This window comes from Myotis brandtii, unplaced genomic scaffold, assembly GCF_000412655.1.
Source record: "Myotis brandtii unplaced genomic scaffold, ASM41265v1 scaffold645, whole genome shotgun sequence".
Lineage (NCBI taxonomy): Eukaryota > Metazoa > Chordata > Mammalia > Chiroptera > Vespertilionidae > Myotis > Myotis brandtii.
Window position 1 is genome coordinate 1297870 of NW_005370488.1, and position 19563 is coordinate 1317432.

General features: G+C 45.6%; 1 protein-coding gene across 2 annotated transcripts in view; it reads left to right on the forward strand.

The window, feature by feature from the left end:
• The window catches only part of UNC5C (unc-5 netrin receptor C), a 374301-nt gene that overhangs the window by 345567 nt on the left and 9171 nt on the right, over positions 1-19563 (forward strand). For both annotated transcript variants that reach the window (XM_014528684.1, XM_005880661.2), the window contains 2 exons: positions 14123-14272; positions 16451-16615. In XM_014528684.1, the coding sequence (XP_014384170.1) occupies positions 14123-14272; positions 16451-16615 (315 nt within the window). The remainder of the gene's footprint in view (positions 1-14122; positions 14273-16450; positions 16616-19563) is intronic.

Here is a 19563-nt window from a genome sequence, read left to right on the forward strand (position 1 = left end):
ATTCATGGTGATAAAAAGTAATATCAAGGGAGAGTAGAGGAAGAAAATAATAAAAATAATAAACATTACTGAGAACTTGCTATGTGTTGGACAAGTTTCTAAATATTTTTTATTAACTCACGTAATCTTCACAACAGCCCTATAAGATAGCATTATCCCATTTTTTAAAAAATATATTTTATTGAGTTTTTACAGAGGACAAGGGAGAGGGATAGAGAGTTAGAAACATCGATGAGAGAGAAACATCGATCAGCTGCCTCCTGCACACCCCCTACTGGGGTGCCCGCAACCAAGGTACATGCCCTTGACCGGAATCGAACATGGGACCCTTCAGTCCGCAGGCTGCCGCTCTATCCACTGAGCCAAACCGGTTAGGGCTCATTATCCCATTTTTAAAAAGTGCAATCCAAGGCACAGAAAGGTTAAGTAAGTCACTCTAGGTCACACAGCTATTGAGTGTAGAGTACAAGCCTCACTCCCAGGCCTCTGGCTGCAGTCTGGACTCTCCAATCCGAAAGTGGGTTTCTCAAAGGGCCACTTCCTTGTTTAAACGAGGCATGCAGCCCACAGGCCTCGAGTTTGACGTGCCTGCCCTAGATCGTAGGGACCAAAGGGGAGCCCTGGCTTTGCAAGGCAGGACGAATGGAAGCCTTCAAAGGAGCTTCTGAAGGATGAGGGCCCAGAGAAGGAAGACGAGAAGTGGAAGAAAAATGTGCCAAGTAAAGCAATTTTTCTGAAAAATCAGGGTATTTCCTTCCGGTGTTTCTATCCAGAGAGTATTTCTGGGTCATGAAGACTGAGTGTGGCAGGTTGGGTCCATGAAGAGAATGAGACAGTCAGTCACTGGATATATTTTTGATGGTTGAGCCTGTAGGAGTTTCTGATGTTGAATAAATGATGTGAACACACAGCTCAAGTGTAAAGCCTAAGGTTATTTCTTTTATATTCTTTGCAAATGTGATACTTCTAAGGCTCTGTCAGGATAGAAATCATCCTAGGCTTAAATTCTTCTTAGGGAAAAAGTGTATCTGTAGAGGAGTCGTGGGATCTGATTAAGGTGAATCTTTTTAATGATTCCAAGAAAAATCGTTGCAGAAGATGTACATCATACTTGAACTATTTGATACACGTATTTTGTATTCACACACATAGTTCTTACACTCAGGCACTCTTGACCTTTCTTCCCAACAGACACACACAAATCCATGCAAACAAAATAATAGTTTATAAGTAATTTTGATTATTTTAATTAGTGGTCAACACCAAGAAAGACTGATGCACAGGTTTAAGCCGTGAAAACACCCAAGAGCAGTTTGTGTTGTGGTCAGTGCTTTCCAAGTAGACATCTATAAATTCTCAGCATCTGGGGATCCAGCACTTAGCCTGAAACAAACATGAATAATGGATAAGGCGTCTTATACCTCATGGCCTTTGAATAGTGCAGAAATGCCAAAATCCTAGTTACAGGTGAGCGGTCTAAGTTGAGTAACTTAACAAGGAGACAATTTGTTCAGCCACACGACCAAACTGGAATTGGAAACTGGGGGCCGATAAACTCAGAAAAAGGCCCTTCATTACCTCAGTTCTGCCTTTTTGGCACCCTGCCTGCCAGGGTTCCCTACCAGTCTCTCTACCGTATCCCTACTTCTCTACTGTCTGCTATCCATAAACACTGTCTTTTGCAAATACCTCCTCCTTCTTTAGCCCCCCCCCCCAACTTCTCACTTATGCTCTTCCTAAATCTGTAGTTCTCTATCCCACACACACAGGAGCCAGGTGGGGAGCTTTAAAAAAGATTCGCTCTGGGATCCCAACCCAAAAGTTCTGATCTAATTGGCCTGGGTATTGGTTTTTGTTTGTACAGTATTTTTGTTTTCTGCACTTCCTGGATAATTCCACTGTGCAGCCAAGATTCAGAACTATTATCCAAAACACTTTCACAGATCTTTTGGGAACTTTAACCCTATTAAGGACAAACTTTCCTACATCCTCAAATCATTCTCTCCCCCGTCCCTTTACCTGTTCACATTAACTGCAACATGACATTTCTCACAATCCCTACAGTCAGGACTTCACCCTCTAACTTACCACAGGACCAGGAGGGAAAAGTGCCAATACTTCTCACACCCCATGACCACTTCTGGGGCGTCACTGTATTTCAGGGACTAGTTCTGTTATTATTTCTTCTGTTACTCTGTTATTCATTACCCATTTTAGTTCCTTGGTGCAGAATACCCTTAATATATAGGGTGGGGCAAAAGTAGGTTGTAATTTATAAGTAACAATGCAAGAGTAAACTCTGTGTTCCCCATACTCACAACTGTACACTTACTTCTGCCCCACCCTGTATATCCCCACGCTAGCGGTACCTGCCTGTGTTGTTGTTTTCCTACCCATTTTATTCCCAGCATCCTCTCAAATTCAGTCACCACTTAATCACAGTTCCTTTGCCCAGGTTTATTCTAGTAGCTTTCACATCATCCCATATTATCTATCCACCAGTGTAGACACACTCTAGATTTAATCCTCATTACAACCACACCCAGGTCTCCATTTATGAAGCTACTTCTTTCTGACCACAATCACATGACCTTCCATGTCTTATACACAAGGTGCAAGCAACTTCCCTCTGTTCTTAAGGAAGAACCCCCTCAACCTTTTGCAATCTCCTGGTCCACAAACCCTTATCTGCTCATAGCCATATCCACAGGGAATTTACTCCCACTCTGAAATGTCTTACCATCTGGAACTGCTGCAGGTTTTTCTCATTTGCATAGCTAAAGAGGACCTCCACCGAACGAGCCTTCAACTTCTACTTCCAGGATGTTGAGTTGCTCTAAAAATTCATAAATTGCTAATTGAGTCTATTGTAATCTCAAGATATCTGCCCTAAGCTATGTTTCCCCCTGATTCTCCACAATCTTTTCATTTATCATTCATATATATAGTTTAAAAAATATTTTATTGATTTTTTTTTTAGAGAGAGAGGAAGGGAGAGGGACAGAGAGAGAAAAACATTGATGCCCCCTACCAGGTATCAAGTCCACAACCCGGACATGTGCCCCGACCAGGAATCAAACCAGCAACCTTTTGGCGCACAGTATGATGCCCAACCAACTGAGCCACACAGGCCAGACCTCATTTGTCCCTCCTAGACACATCAGATTTCACAGAGCACTTCTTCTAAGTCTCTCCTGCTCTCTCCAAGTCCCTGATTTTATCAAGGCCCCTTTGTGTTTCACAAAGACCTAACTTCTATTGAGCCACCCAAGGGATGCTCCCTCAGCCGCCACTGTCCTTCACCCTTGAAACCTTCCATTTCAGCCTCTCCGCACCTAGTCTGGGCTCTGATGAAAAGGAGCCCCGCTTCCTTGTTTGTGCTTTAATTCTCTCCTTCCTCTACCACCTGCACCTCCAGCACAGCAAATGCTGCCCCAAAGTGGGTCTCCCCAGACTTGATATTTTCTTACAGTTATGGCTGTGCACTGGGGATTCTTTCTGAATTGCAGAAACCCTCACAGAATGCTGGGCTAGGGCAGAGTGGGGAGCCCAGTGGAGCTCTCCTTCTAAGGCTAAGGACCCCACCGTCCAGAGAGCTGTTGGGAGAAGATGATGTCTGGAGCTGAACGTAGCCACAATACGAATTTCCACTTATATTGTCCATGGGGATGGGGGTTGGAGGGACAAGACCACTGCATTAGCTTCAAGCAACCCTGCTGCATTCTTTTATCTTCCCACCCACCGCTTGCACTTCAGCAGCTCTCATAACAATTTCCTTGAGTTTTGTTAAGCCTGAGGGCAAAAATGATCACCTGAAACTTAAAAGCTGCAATTTAGCAATTTGGAAGCACTGATGTAGAATTAGAATGCCGGCAGTGACTGCTGGAGGGAAAGGCAAGGCTGCTGGGAGACAAATGAATTCTTTCATACCCCTTTCACGTGGGTTATTGTTTTTCCCCTGCTCATGTGCTCGAAGGAGCTGTGACAGCCATGTGCAAGTTGAGTTCCTGGAAAGAGATGAAGACGCTGAGAATCCTGAGAGTAGTTTAGAACCAATTCCATAGAGGTCACATCTATTGAAAAGGTGGTATTGGGTGTTACTACAGCTTTCCTCTTTCCCTCCTGTTCAGGTGATTAAATTAAGGATATTGGTGTTTTTCATTTCATTATTTGCAAAGACTTAAATCCTAGTGATAATAAACCAGAAATTAATAGAGAACAAGGTTATATTTGCAATAAGTTTAAAAACACTCCAGGAGAAACATTCATCTACGTGGAAATAAGTAATTTCTGCCCCCCTTATTGTAATGGTATAATTTATGAGATTTTTTTTCTATGTTAATAAAGGGGTTTATCCTGAACTCCGAGGTTCAGAACCTAAAAGAGGAATTATTTGCATACGAGCTGGGCCGTCTGTGATGGTTATTGAATTTCTGGCAAATGTACATGCCTGTGCGACACAAAGAAATGTGTATTAATATAGGCTGGCTTTCTTCATGTAGTCATTTGCCATGAGAAGACTCTTCTTTGCACTGGTCCGTTTTTCACATGCCCTACATTAGGCTACAGCTTTGGTACAGTAACTCTGTGAAATATCATATTTTGTTTAAAAAAAATAGGGAAAAAAATAAGAGAAATGCTGAAAATGAAAGAAAGTAGGAAATCCAGTTAAGGACTATTCGATGCTCAGTTTTGGGGGCTGAATGGATAGACGTCGGGGAGCCTGTAAAAGGTGTTATTGTTGTTCTGCCTCCGGGCGCCTTCCTCATTGATGTCCTTCTGATGCCCCCTCCCTGGCAAAACATGACCCTACTAAACCCGGAGCACCTGCGGCCCTGTCTCTTCTCCTCCCGGCAACGCCATCCCTCTATTGAATTGGCCCCATTAACCATATCTTTTCTTTCCATTTCCTCAAACAGCCTCAAAACTAAACTGATGTAATTTCAGGATCCTGGTCTCGGGAATTAAATGAATATATTCATACATGTAACACATATATTAGATGACATCAACAAAAAATGCCTTAAAGGTTACAAATGTGTTTTCCCTGCCGAGCGTGTGGAAGGATGTGGCGTGAAGGAAAGGGTGCGTCAGGCTGGCTGGCTTCATTGGTTCCGCCACTCTCAGCTCTGTGGCTCTGGTCATCGAACTTGACCACTTTGGACGGTCATTTGGTCGGCGTCAGGGACCCTTAGAAGATTCAAGGAGACCAAAGTCACTCAATTTCCTGGCACAAAATAGACACTTGCTAATGGTAATTATTCTTAGGTGGGCAGTTCGATTATACTGGCGTTTTGAAGACAATGGTTCAATGAAAACATTAACTCTAATTGTGATCTAATTGTGGGATGACTTCCAGGTTTGGTAGCAGGCTGGTAGGTCAGCCGTTCAGAGGCATGGATCATTTGGTGCCTCCCTCAATGAAAATATTAACTCTAATTGCGATCTAATTGTGGGATGATCCAGGTTTGGTACAGGCTGGTGGGTCAGCCGTTCAGAGGCATGGATCATTTGGTGCCTCCAAATGTACTCACCTTTGTCATCCTCTCATGAGACTTGGCCCTGGCCCTCGCCCTAGCGTATATTCTAGAAATGACCTGCCATTTTGAATAAATTTTTTAAGAGACAGAGAAAAGAGGGAAGATAAAATAGAAGTCGTGGTGGGCAGGCATCTCTTCAGTGCTCATATCAGGCAAAGATATCTACACACAGTGCTCAGGCGCTGTGACGTGTCCCCTTACATGGCGCAGGGACCTGGCAGCGTTTTCCCCTAGAGCCTCCGGGAAAGAAGGCTGCCCCCCAACACCGTGGCTTTAGCTCAGTGGAACCTGGGTCAGACTAACCTGCAGGAAGGAAGGTGATAAATGCGTGTTTTTCCAAGGCCCTAAGGGTATGGCGATTTCTTACTGCGGAAACAGAAAATTAATTCAGAAACTTAAAAATGACGTGCTGAGGGTGAAAAGAAACACAAGACGACTTCAGAAATTCTAGAGCAACCTAAAAAGTCTTATTCCTGATATATAGACATGAGAATCGTCTTTCCTCAGAAGTATGAGCAGAGGTGGACAAGTGACACGCCCACCTCCCTGAGTGCTACCCTTTGGCATTTTGTTGCAAAAGCATCACAAGCCACCATGACCAGGACGGCTGGAAGGGCAGCTTAAACCAAGCATCCGTGGCGGCGGCAGCTGTGGGAGCAGCAGGCAGAGTCCTGGAAACAGAGTGGCTTGCTGGGAAGTGTTTGCACGTGGTCACAGGAGCCCAGCCTTATTATTAGGGTGAAGTAGGGCAGAAAAACTCAGGGGGAGGGCAGAGCCCCCCAGCGTGAGCAGTGGGAGAGAGAGTAGCATGGCCAGGCCTGATGCCAGCAGCGGTGACGAGAGCCAGGTCGGGGAGGCCAGGCCGCTGACAGTCAGATGTCCCCGCGGCCAGCTCTGCAGCCAGAGGCCTGAGGCCAGAGGAGGATGGGCATGTGGGGAGCTGAGAGCAGTGACCCTGGAAAGCTGGCGGGGAGCGGGAGGGAAGGATGGCGCTCTCTCTGGCCTCTGCTTTGGAAGAGTGCAGGCCCACAGCTGTGACAGCCACAGTGGTGCCAGCTTCACAGCAAAGACAGAAACCCCTCATCCCTGAACGACAAGGGCAGCTTTCAACACGGGATGGAAGAACGAATAGGAGCAAAGCAGGTTCCATAAAATCTGATGGGAGATGTGATTTTTTTAAAACACCAGTCAGCACAATCCTTGGACGTTGGTCTTTTGAGGTTTAACAGGCGTGGCATGCTGAACAAACGTTTGCCAGTTTGTTCTTTGTGCCCCCCAGAGCTCTGTGTCCATATGGCAGAAGCATGGGGAAGGTGGGCACAGGTCTGGAACGGCCCACCTCGGCCCTTGGTGCTTGGTCCAGAGCCCTAGACCGGGCGTGGAGTGTGGGTTCCTCTCCAGGGAGCAGTACAATCAGACCAAAACAGACCCCCCGGAGTGCCAGGCTGGCCGCGGTTTCATTCACTGCCCTTTGCGCTCCAACTCTGGGTGGTATTACTGGTGGTTTGCCCATAGGAGCTGCCTCCACCTGCTCAGGTCCTGGCGCTGTCCCCAGGCTCCCTGGCAGCACTGAATGCGGCTGATTCAGGGCTCTGTGTTTCCATCAAGTATAAAGAGTGTGCAGACGGATCTCATCCAGACAATACCGAGAAAGAAGCAAGGCACAACAAACAGCCTGGCTTTAACCTCCTCCAACCTTCTCTTGCAGACGAGATTTTAATGAGTTATGTGAGATTTAACCTTCATCATCGGCGTCTTCCTTTCTCTCCTGATAAGATTTCTAATAAGAAAGGGAAAGGAGTGGTAGGAGAGATGTGGGAGGGAAAACAAGACCCAGACATAGAAGGAAGCTAAAGGCCAGATGCCCAGAGGTAGGACGTTCATCTCTTGAGAAACTGGAAGCTAAGACAAGTGCCTCCAAGGGAGAGGAGGAGGCACAATTCAGAGCAGTGATGCTGATGCGAGACAGGAGGCAATTCCTGGCAGGGAGTGGTGGTCAGGGGATAAGTGTGAGCACACAGTGTGGAGGACAGAGCCAGGGCCCCAGCACCTCACAAGGTTTCTGGCATCAAGTCACTGCTCTGCGCTCAGGCAAAGTGGTCATGTTCTTAAGTACCGGCTTCATGAATCTCAGACTAAGCAGCTCTGTCGCCTGGGGCTCTCATGGGCACTCAGTGAGACTGACACTTACGGGAAACTGGCCGGGGCTGGGAAGGACCCGGAGGAGGAGGAAGAACAAGGTGGCAGTGGAGCCCTAGCCGGTTTGGCTCAGTGGATAGAGCATCAGGCTGCGGACTGAAGGGTCCTGAGTTCGATTCCAGTCAAGGGCACATGCCCGGGTTGTGGGCTTCATCCCCAGTGTGGGGCGTGCAGGAGGCAGCCGATCAATGATTCTCTCTCATCATTGATGTTTCTATCTCTCTCTCCCACTCCCTTCCTCTTTGAAATCAATAAAAATATATTGAAATTTAAAAAAAGAGTGGCAGTGGAGGCGGATGCGGTCTAACCCAGGCAGAAATGCAGAGAGACGTTCTGGGTTAGGGGACCAGAGTGTTGGGTCTGTGGGGCTCCTCCCACGGGCCTTGCTCTGTCAGCCCCTAATGAGGGAAGAGCCTATCATCTCAGAGCCTGGGAGAGAGTGAGAGCACTGGGTATAGGCCAGAAGGGCTCCCTTTGTCTTTCCAGCCTTTTAAAACAGCTTGAATTTATTGTGGCTCTTAAGTGGCCCAGGCTAATGGCTCGACATGGATAATGTCTTGGTTTAATTGGTTATTGTGAAAGCTGCTTGTTTCTACTGTGGAATCCCTTGTCCCTGCTTTCCGTGCAATCCCTCATAGGTGCCCTGAATCAATACAGCCCTCCACCAGGGCCTGTGCTGGGCGGCCACTGCACTGGGGATGCAGCCAGCTCACTGGATCTCTCAGGAGCCCATGGGAACCAAGCTCTGACACACAGGGGCCTGCTCCTGGTGACTTTATACCGGGGGTTCTAGTGTGTGTTACCGTGAAGCGATGGGCTAGCAACACCTCTATTGATAACTGACTCCTGAGAGAGTCTTTTAAAAGTTAAGTTAGAGGGTGCAAATGGAGCTGACAAAGTCAGAAAGTGACCTCTCCTACAGAGGCAGAGCGAGCAGGTCAGAGCAACAGGTAGAGTCACCCAGAGCCAAGCAAGGCGCTGAGGTGGGGTGCTGCCAGGAGTTAGGACAAGGAAGGTGGCATTGATATTTCTGAGAATAAAGAGCCTAGATGATCCTGATTCCTATTACTGCATTTCTTTCCAAGGTCATGAGATTTTTCTTAAGTCTTCCTAAATCTTTTGACCTTAAATAGATTTTGTTCCGATTCTCCTTTAAGGAGTATGGGATATCCGAATGGTTGGGATCCAAAGGCAGCCTGTGTTGGAGCTGAGCACTCTATGCCGGGGTTACATATTTATCTGTCAGTCTCCCGACCATCATCCCTGAGTGGCTTGAGGCAGGGACGCACCGGGACTTACTTGTCTGCGTGCCCCAGAGCCTGGCATGGTTCCTGGCAGAGCATGAGGCTTCATTGAAGTTGAATGAACGTGCCCAGGAAGATTAAGGAAAGGAAAGCACTGAACTGTGACACTGTATCTTACTGATTCAGACAACTGTTACTTTAATGTTCTCTTACTTATCTGTGTCATATGTATAATAACCAAAATTTCATGCAGAAGGAATTTCGGAAATCAAGCTTTTTGAAATACAAGTTACAGTATTTTAAGTGGGATCGGCTATAAAATATCTGAAATTATAATACTTAAACCATAACAATATGGAGTAAAAGCCTGATTAGCCCATCAAGGGGGCTTGCTTCTTCTGTCTTCCGACTCAAACATATATGGGATTTGCTGTCTGTGGCAAGTCATCTCCAACTCATGTATGGTTTTAGGTTATTTTAGTTGTCAAGGAGTTGTTTTATTTATTAGTTATAATATCTTTAATTTCCACTTTAATATATTTAATTTGTGCTTTAGTTATCGTCTTTTCTTTTATTTTGTTGTTTCCTTGAGGTTGAACATCCTGTGTGTGATGATACCAGTTGTTACTTTTTAGGGGGAAAAAAACAACACATACACACACACACACACACACACACACACACACACACATTTAATTTCAGTTTCGTAGGAATCCTTTTAACTGAGTCATTTACACCTGGGCTGATTTCTCCCAAAGGTATGAGTGAAAGAACAGCTGACTAAGCCAGCAATCTCCAAAATGGAGTTTGCACACCCCAGGGGGAAAAACAGCATAAATTATCTGTGTTTGCCTTTGTTTGTGCTTTTATAATATACTACAGGCCTGATGCATGAAATTTGTGCAAAGGCCTCGGCCCTCGCAGCCCCGGCTTTGTCTGGAAGGTCATCTGGAAGGTCGTTTGGCTGTCCAGTCTAATTAGCATATTATGCTTTTATTAGTATAGATTAACATGTTGATGCTAATATAGGTATATGATTTATAAGTAAACATGATGCTCAAAAAATGCATGCTCAGGATTTTGGGCTGATAGGCATAGGCAATCACATATGTTTAGAGACCTCTGCTCTGAGCATGGATGCTCTAAGCATGATGGGCAGTTTATCATTCACCAGGGTTCACATCCAATTGAAGGGGAGAAAAGGCAGGTTCCTCCAGCTCTGGGCAGCAGTATAGTGTCATTCCTGGTTGGTGGAGAGATGGAGAGCTTAGGAATATGGAAAGTGTGTGTTTTCTGGTCTCGTTGTCTAAAATGGCACTTTCTTTATAGCATAGGGAATATAGTCAACACTAGTTTAATAACTATGTATGGTGCCAGGAAAGTACTAGACTTATGGGGGGGAGGGAGAATCCCTTTGTAAATTATATAAATGTCTAGCCACTATGCTATACACCTGAAACTAATATAATATTCAATATCAACTGTCAGTTTTTAAAAAGAAGTAACTACAAAAATTAAATAAAAAATGTAATAAAATGGCACTTTACTTGGGACTTTCTCTCCAAAAAGGACTCAGCTGGCCAAGTCCTTTTCCCTGCTAAGAAGAACTCTTTACCATGACTGGAGGTCAATGCCAAAGCCAAGGACTGAGTCTTGGGCTGATGCCAACCCAGACTTTGTGCTTAAAACGTGGCATTAGATTTCTTGACTTCAAGGTCATGGCCAATAGGCAATTTAGGGTGTTTTTTTTTCAATTGTCCTCCCTGCCAAGAAAATTGACAATGCTCTCTATATCCTCTGCAATCTATGTTGATTGTAGGAATGGAGTGTGGATTATACATTGTTCACACACACACACATTTAATTTCAGTTTCGTAGGAATCCTTTTAACTGAGTCATTTACACCTGGGCTGATTTCTCCCAAAGGTATGAGTGAAAGAACAGCTGACTAAGCCAGCAATCTCCAAAATGGAGTTTGCACACCCCAGGGGGAAAAACAGCATAAATTATCTGTGTTTGCCTTTGTTTGTGCTTTTATAATATACTACAGGCCTGATGCATGAAATTTGTGCAAAGGCCTCGGCCCTCGCAGCCCCGGCTTTGTCTGGAAGGTCATCTGGAAGGTCGTTTGGCTGTCCAGTCTAATTAGCATATTATGCTTTTATTAGTATAGATTAACATGTTGATGCTAATATAGGTATATGATTTATAAGTAAACATGATGCTCAAAAAATGCATGCTCAGGATTTTGGGCTGATAGGCATAGGCAATCACATATGTTTAGAGACCTCTGCTCTGAGCATGGATGCTCTAAGCATGATGGGCAGTTTATCATTCACCAGGGTTCACATCCAATTGAAGGGGAGAAAAGGCAGGTTCCTCCAGCTCTGGGCAGCAGTATAGTGTCATTCCTGGTTGGTGGAGAGATGGAGAGCTTAGGAATATGGAAAGTGTGTGTTTTCTGGTCTCGTTGTCTAAAATGGCACTTTCTTTATAGCATAGGGAATATAGTCAACACTAGTTTAATAACTATGTATGGTGCCAGGAAAGTACTAGACTTATGGGGGGGAGGGAGAATCCCTTTGTAAATTATATAAATGTCTAGCCACTATGCTATACACCTGAAACTAATATAATATTCAATATCAACTGTCAGTTTTTAAAAAGAAGTAACTACAAAAATTAAATAAAAAATGTAATAAAATGGCACTTTACTTGGGACTTTCTCTCCAAAAAGGACTCAGCTGGCCAAGTCCTTTTCCCTGCTAAGAAGAACTCTTTACCATGACTGGAGGTCAATGCCAAAGCCAAGGACTGAGTCTTGGGCTGATGCCAACCCAGACTTTGTGCTTAAAACGTGGCATTAGATTTCTTGACTTCAAGGTCATGGCCAATAGGCAATTTAGGGTGTTTTTTTTTCAATTGTCCTCCCTGCCAAGAAAATTGACAATGCTCTCTATATCCTCTGCAATCTATGTTGATTGTAGGAATGGAGTGTGGATTATACATTGTTGGGTACAATTACCTCCCGGAATACAATGCATCTTTTTTCAGACATCCCAGGGAGATAATTTGGACATAATGAAGATCTATAGTAATCAGATAATTACTATCGATTGCTCTTTAGACGTCTTGATGAGGTAATTAGGGTCTACTGGAAAGAAGCTAGAACTGATTGATTGGCATGACTGTAATCTCAAAGATTTCTAATTATGTTTCTTTTCTTCTAATGGCTTATAAACAAACATCATTTTAGCTTTAGAATTTGTCAGGTGCCAGGTTCACTGGGAACATCAGCTTTCTCTATTATGCTAACTAGACACTGAGCATGAACATGATCAACATAAGCTCATTATACTTTCCTGCTGAAGCAAAAGAAACTGCAATTAACCCTCCCTTTTCTTATGCGTCTTCATTTCCACATGGCCAGCTTCTTACCCAGAATGGAGTGTGAAGTGCTGTAGGAGGAGGTCCAAGAGGAGCATGTGGTTCTGGGCTGGGGAGATCTGTGCAGCTACTGGGGTCCCTCAGAGCCTGCCGAGCTGCAGGCACAGCGGAGCCAGGGCACCATGACACAACATGTGTGTCCGGGTGGCAACTGACTGGTTGGGGGCTGGCTGACTGCTCAGGCTCCTGTCACAAGTAATAGCTACTCATCAGCCAGAGAAGTTGAATAACCTCAGCGTCGATACTCTCAAGCAGCTGGACCATGCTGGTCTTTCCGTCAATGTGCTATTGCCTCATCTCTTCCATTAGACACTAATTAGGGGAGTCCCAGGCTGAGACCATTTCAGACCCAGTCTGAAATCCTAACATTTCCTACGCCTTAGAGGACCTCTCAGCAGCTTGCCTTGTTCAGAATAGTGGCCTGGCTCAGAGAGGATGGATGCTGAGAACCGCTAAAAAAGCAGCTTAAAATGAGCTGTCCACATCTAATCAATGATGTTGGTGAGCCCTGCACTTACTGGACTGCAGTCTGGTTCCATAGTTACAGTTCTCCTCTGTAACCCATGTGTGCTTGGTATCCTGGTAGGGGCCCAATACATGTGTGTGAAACGGCCTCTGTTATTGAACCCCATGTTTTCTATTGAAATCTCACCAAAGAAGAAAATTTACATTTTTATAAAATCCGTTGTTTTCTTGAAATCCTATTTAAAAAAAAAAAAGGTTGCAATATACCTCGTATTTGTGTCACTAAAACTTTTAAAGCATGAGGGGTGCACAGCGAGCACAGGGGTGCTGTAGACAGCAAAGGAGACCCATGGTATTTTGTTCATTGATCACCTGTGGTTTGATGCTATTTGGATAATTGCAGCTGTAGTGGAAATGCCCCATTAACTCCCATTAACCAACTTGAGGGATGTAAGTACATATAGAATTTGTCTTCGTTTTACATCTTCATAGTATAAGTAAAGCTATATAGCATTTTTTATCAGCCACAGTTACTGAGATGTTCTTTTTAAAATTTAAGCTAAGTAATTGTTTAGTTCAATTATGATACTGAGAAATCTTTCTAATCTACATCAGTATATTTTCCTCTATAAGACATAGTGAACACAATTCATTTTTTTGATAACTTGAAATTATGCAATGGATTATTTTAAGCAAAATATTACTATTTTATTTCTGTAGGTATGGAAACTACAAAAGATTGAAAAAAATTCCCCAAACATTCCAAATTTTTGTTCATGAGCTGGTTTTACCAAGTCCAAGACAACGGGTTTGTTTGCTAGTTACTTGCCCCTTTCCCTAAAAGTTCATTGAAAATCTACTTATCTATTTATAGTTCCACCTATTTTTTCTTTTTCTGTTTATTCTTTTCCATTTGGGGTTCTTATGGTTATTTTCCTGTATGTGAATAAGTAGTCCGCTTGTTCATCGGGAAGTGCCCTCTGTAATGAATTTGCCCCCCACAGTGTGATTGCTGAAGCGGAGTTGATGGTCAGTAGGATCCAGTCACATATACACTGGCAGGGGCTTCAGCTGAAGGGCCTCCAGGCTGCAGCAGTGGAGGTCATATATTGCACAAGTTAGCAGGGTGGCGGGAAGGCACAACGAGGAAACACTCATTGGATGAGAGAGCTGATGAAAGTGACACAATTCAGTAACTTGCTTTCGGTTTGGGCCATGTCATTGCAGGAAGTTTTGCAGCTTGAGAGACAGATGGGAGGACAGCTCCTAGAAGAACCGAAGGCTCTTCATTTCAAAGGCAGCACCCACAACCTGCGCCTGTCCATTCACGACGTCGCCCATTCCCTCTGGAAGAGCAAATTGCTGGCTAAGTATCAGGTAAGGTACCTAAGATGAACTAAAGGCTTGGAGTCAACTCCATGAAGGAGGACTGCACTTATTAGACATAACATATTCCCTTCTCCGAAGTTAATCAGACATATATCAGCACTTGTTTCTCCAAAATAATTTAGGATCATTTGAGATTTTTGAAAAATACTCTAGACATATTTGAAGGAATGCCTTTTTCTTAATTCTCCTTCAAATAATTGAACTATCATTGTTTTAGTGCTAGCAAATAAGACTTCCAAGTCCCTCATGACATTCTCAGGGTAAATGTTTACATTGGCTTGATTTTAAAAACTCTTGAAGGCATTCATAAGAGAAACAGAAGAACATTGTTATCCCTCATGACACAATTAGGCTTTGGCCTTGCTAGGAGAGTCCCTTTACTTTGAAAACTTAGAAGAAACCCCAGTTTTGAAACTGAAATAGAACGTAAAATAAAACCTGGGCCCTGGCCAGTGTGGTTCAGTTGGTTGGGCACCATCCCCTGCACCAAGCGGTTGCTGGTTCGATTCCTGGTCAGGTCACATGCTCAGGTTTCGGGCCAGATCCCCAGTAGGGGGCGTGCAGGAGGCAGCCGGTCAATGTTCTGCTCTCACATCAATGTTTCTCTTTCTCTCTCCCTCTCCTTTCCTCTCTCTCTCTAAACATCAATAAAAATATTTTAAAAATAATAATAAAACCTGGTCAGGATTGTAGTAAATATTAGCATACCGACCCCAAGCCCCATTGTATGTTCCTGTGGAAAGAGCATAGGGACTCTTCAGGGGTTTGCACCTCCTCCTCCGTCAGCCGGAGCTATCAGGAGACTATGTGGCAGGATCTCTAGCCTCATTTCCAGTCCCAGAGATGCAGACACACCTCGATAAGCTGCGCAGACTGGTCTACATGCATGTAAATCCCATCCCATGCCAGCACTGCGACTGGACTGGTTGTGGTTTCCTGGTATAAGTCAATGAAGATACTAGAAGGAAGGAAGGGGAGATTGTCCAGCTCCATTCATATTCTCATATGTCTAACACTCACACATACATGGTGGGAGACAAATGGGTAGCAGTCTTGCGCTTTGATGGGGGTGCATGCCGGAGTCTTCTTTATCACTCAGCACTTGAGAGATCTGGCTTTTAACTTTCTCATTAAATCTCTTCCTTTACTTTCTTCTTCTCCCTAATTTGCAACTGCCATAACAGTCCACAAGTCTTCCCCTTTTATGAACAATCTCCTTTGTGTAATCGTAAGGGGAAATCGTACGTTTATAATAATGATTATCTGATATTAGTTCAGCTAAGGCTGGCTGAATGCCTACGCTCAGCCAGACACTCATGCACTGTGGTTGATCTAACGCCAGCTGGTGTTTGACTTAGGTATTCGTTTGCTTACTCTTTCGCAGATGAAGAGACTGAGGCATGGAAAGGTTAAGTAACTTGCCCCAAATCACCAAGTAGGTGAGGGGAGTGTGTCCTCATTTGTACTTCATTCTCTGCCTTTAGCCACCTGTCCATCTGTTTTTTATGTATCAACCTTTTCTTTCCTTTATTGAAACAGATTTTAGGATGGGCTCTGTAAGGGGGTGTAGACTTGTGAAAATGCACACACAGTGGAGCCCCAGTTAGAGGCTCAGTGCTTTTAGGCCAAGGGCTTCTCTGCGGCAGCTAACCGAGTCTACAGTTTCCAGCGACAGTACAGGTTGCTTTCCCTCTGTCCTGTGCAGAGGGAAGATATGGGCATGAAAGGGACCTGGATCAGCCCACTGTCCTTTAGAGCTTCTTTGCTTTTCTGCAGAACACCACAGCAGGGCTTCCTTTTAATGAGCAACGACTGGAGTGTGCAGGTTTTATTTAATCCATTTACAATGGCTTTTTTTTTTTTTTGTAAATGAGAGACAAGTGGCAGACTGTATGGTATAGAGATTGTGGAGGCTGACTCCCTGGGTTCAAGTCTCAATTCTGCCACTTACTAGCTGTGGGGCTTTGGCTGCCGAATTTAACATCTCTGGGCCTCAGCGTTTTCATTCGAAAAGCAGTTTGGGATGGATTTATAGAGAGGTAGGCCTGTTGTGATTAAATGAGGTAGTATGTGTAATGCTGAAAAGAGTACTTGGCAACCCAGTGTCTGATAGTTCACCTTTGGTATTAGTCACTCATTTGTGGTGAACACGTTGGTATCCTTTAGGAAATTCCTTTTTACCACATCTGGAGTGGGTCGCAAAGAAACCTCCACTGCACATTCACTCTGGAAAGATTCAGCCTGAACACGGTGGAGCTGGTTTGCAAACTGTGTGTGCGACAGGTGGAAGGAGAAGGGCAGATCTTCCAGCTCAACTGCACCGTCTCAGAGGTAAGAAGCTCCGAAATCCAGGGACAGAATAACTGTGGGGAGGAGAGACAATGTGGAGTACAAAGGTATCTTGATACAGGCCACGTAGGAAGTCCTTAAAAGCTTTCTATAGGTCCTATTTGTTAATAACATGATATTTTAATGAACACAGAGAGCTAGATACATCCTATATAATAAAAGGCTAATATGCAAATCGACCAAACGGTGGAACAACTGTTCACTATGACGTGCACTGACCACCAGGGGACAGATGCTCAACACAGGAGCTGCCCCCTGGTGGTCAGTGTGCTCCTACAGGGGTGCGCCGCTCAACCAGAAGCTGGGCTCAAGTGCAGCAGCAGTGGTGGGACCCTCCCCCGCCTCTGCAGCAGTGCTAAGCTGCCAGTCGGACATCTCCCAAGGGCTCCTGGACTGTGAGAGGGTGCAGGCTGGGCTAAGGGACCCCCCCCTCCCCAAGTACATGAATTTCATGCACTGGGCCTCTAGTAAAGGAATAAAATAGGGAATCCTTTCTGAAAAACAAGTCTTACTTTTATGACATAAATTGAAGGATCATGTTCTAATGTTCTACAGCAGATCTGAGTCCCAAATATAAGGTTCATGTAAGTAATGTGCACATGGAGTAACTTTCCCTAAAGCATCCCTTGATGTGCTACATCCCCACTTCGGCCACCTCTCTTCCCTGCCCTCTTCTATCCTTAGGGAGCTCGCCTACCTTTTTGGAATCATGTGCTGCCTACTAAGGTGGAGGAAGAGAAACTGGCCTCTGCCCGCACCCCTCCTTTTTTCTTCTCTTTCCTTTTCCTCCTTGTTGAAAGGAAATATATCTGGGAAACATCATTCTCCAAATATAAGAAGATATGCCAGAGATAGGGGTGGGTGTGGGCAAAATGGGTGAGGGGGTCAAAAGGTGCAAATTTCCAGTTATAGCAAATAAACCATGAGGAGGTCATGCACAGCATGGTGACTGCATTAACAATAAGGTATTGCATCTTTGAAAGTTGATAAGAGGGTAGATCTTAAAGGTCCTCATCACAAGAAAAAAATAACTGTATATAAGAATGGATGTTAACTGGGCTTACTGTGGTGATCATTGCACGATCTACACACATGTTGAATTATATACATAATATTAGAGGCCCGGTGTACGAATTCGTGCACCGGTGGGGTCCCTTGGTCTGGCCTGTGGAATCGGACCAAAACTGGCTCTCCAATATCCCCCAACCAGTTCCGGATTACGAGAGGGTGCCGGCCAGGCCGAGGGCCACCCCCTCACCCCCCAGTGCACAATCGGGCAAGAAAGAGACACAGGAGGTTGGCCAACCAGGGAGGGACTGTGGGAGGGCTCCAGGGCGTGTCCGGCCCATCTCGCTCAGTCCCGATCGGCCGGACCCCAGTGGCAAACTAACCTACCGGTTGGAGCATCTGCCCCCTGGTGGTCAGTGCACATCATAGCAAGCGGTTGAGCAGCCTTAGCATATCATTAGCATATTACGCTTTGATTGGTTGAACAGCCAACTGGTCGAACAGACACTTAGCATATTAGGCTTTTATTATATAGGATAAGGCTCTAAGTCAATTATACCTCAATAAAGATAATTAAGAAAACAAAGAAAAGATGTCCCCTTCCCCGGGGTAGGATAAGTGTTCCATAAATAAAAGTAAAATCTGCGGATTTCCCCCGTAGTTGCCGCCCTTTGCCTTTCTCTGCTGTGATCCTCACTCAGTTCAGTTGGTCACTTTCCTAAGTCCCCACTACAGAGACAGCAGCACATGCTGCTACCTGTAAGCAAGCGCTCTGTGTGGAAAGAGGGTGCCAGGAAGGGATCGGGTCCCCTGGTCCCCCGGGTTGTGGTTTGCCAGTGGACACCCTGCTGGGAACAAAGGACGCAGAATAAGCAGAGTGATTAGAGGCAGCTCGCCCAGGGCCTGGCGGGGCTCAGCTCCGTGCTGTGTGCTGAGCCGCAGCGCCCGGGATCCTCGTATTTTAAATCACAGCAGACAGCGTGTGATTTAAAAGACGGCTTCTCCCTGGCTGTCTCGGGCACAGTGAGGAATGAAATGTCAGGCGGTGCAGCAAGCCTCGCTCTGCACGTTGTATTTACAGACCGTCTTCCTCTGCCAGGCAGGGCGGGGAGCCTCAGCCTCCAGGACGCTCCATCCCTCTTCCCACAGCCTGCCCGGCGGTCATCATTTCCTCCTGGAGTTTCAGGAGACTTCTGACTCATAAACAACTTTAGTCACAGACCCCGTGACATTCATCAGGAAGGAGCTGGGTGTCAGGGTGCCATGGCAACCGCAGGGCCCTCCGCGCAGCCCGGTCTCCCCGCGCACAGCACCACCCCTGCTGGCTCCGGAGGGTGTGTTCACTTTCCGGGCCCAGCAGGTCTGCAAAGTTCAATAACCACGCAGGCCCGGCGACAACAAAGGCTGCAGGATTTTGGAGGGGGCGAGGAGGGCTGCCCCTTTGATGCTTGCTTTCTGTTCAGCGGGAAGGCTGGCTGTGTGATGAAAAGGTGGATCAGACGCGCAGAGAAAGAGAGCGAGCCATGGAGGGCCCTTCCCCGCCAGGTCCGCCGCCCCCGCCCTCCGAGGGAAGAGACAGTCCTGCCTAGTGTGCTCGCCATGTAAGGACTTTCTTGTGCCAACGTGGAGGAAAAGAGGATTTCTTTGGCAACGTGGTGTCAGTCAGCTCAGAGAAGCCAGCCCTCAGTCCCCTAGAAGGCCTGTGCCAGCCTGGTATCGGAGGGAGGGGCAGAAATGACCGCAGTCAGATGACTTTGGGGATTAAAGGGCTCTGTGCTGCTCTTATTTCTGGGTCACTGAGTCCCACTGTTGTTAGCATTTGAATGCGGTGCAGGCGGCCCACCGAGGGGGGTGGGAGGAGTGTGGGGCTGGGTTCTGAGGTGGGGGAGTGAGCCTCAGCTCTGAGCAGTTTGCTCTGGAGG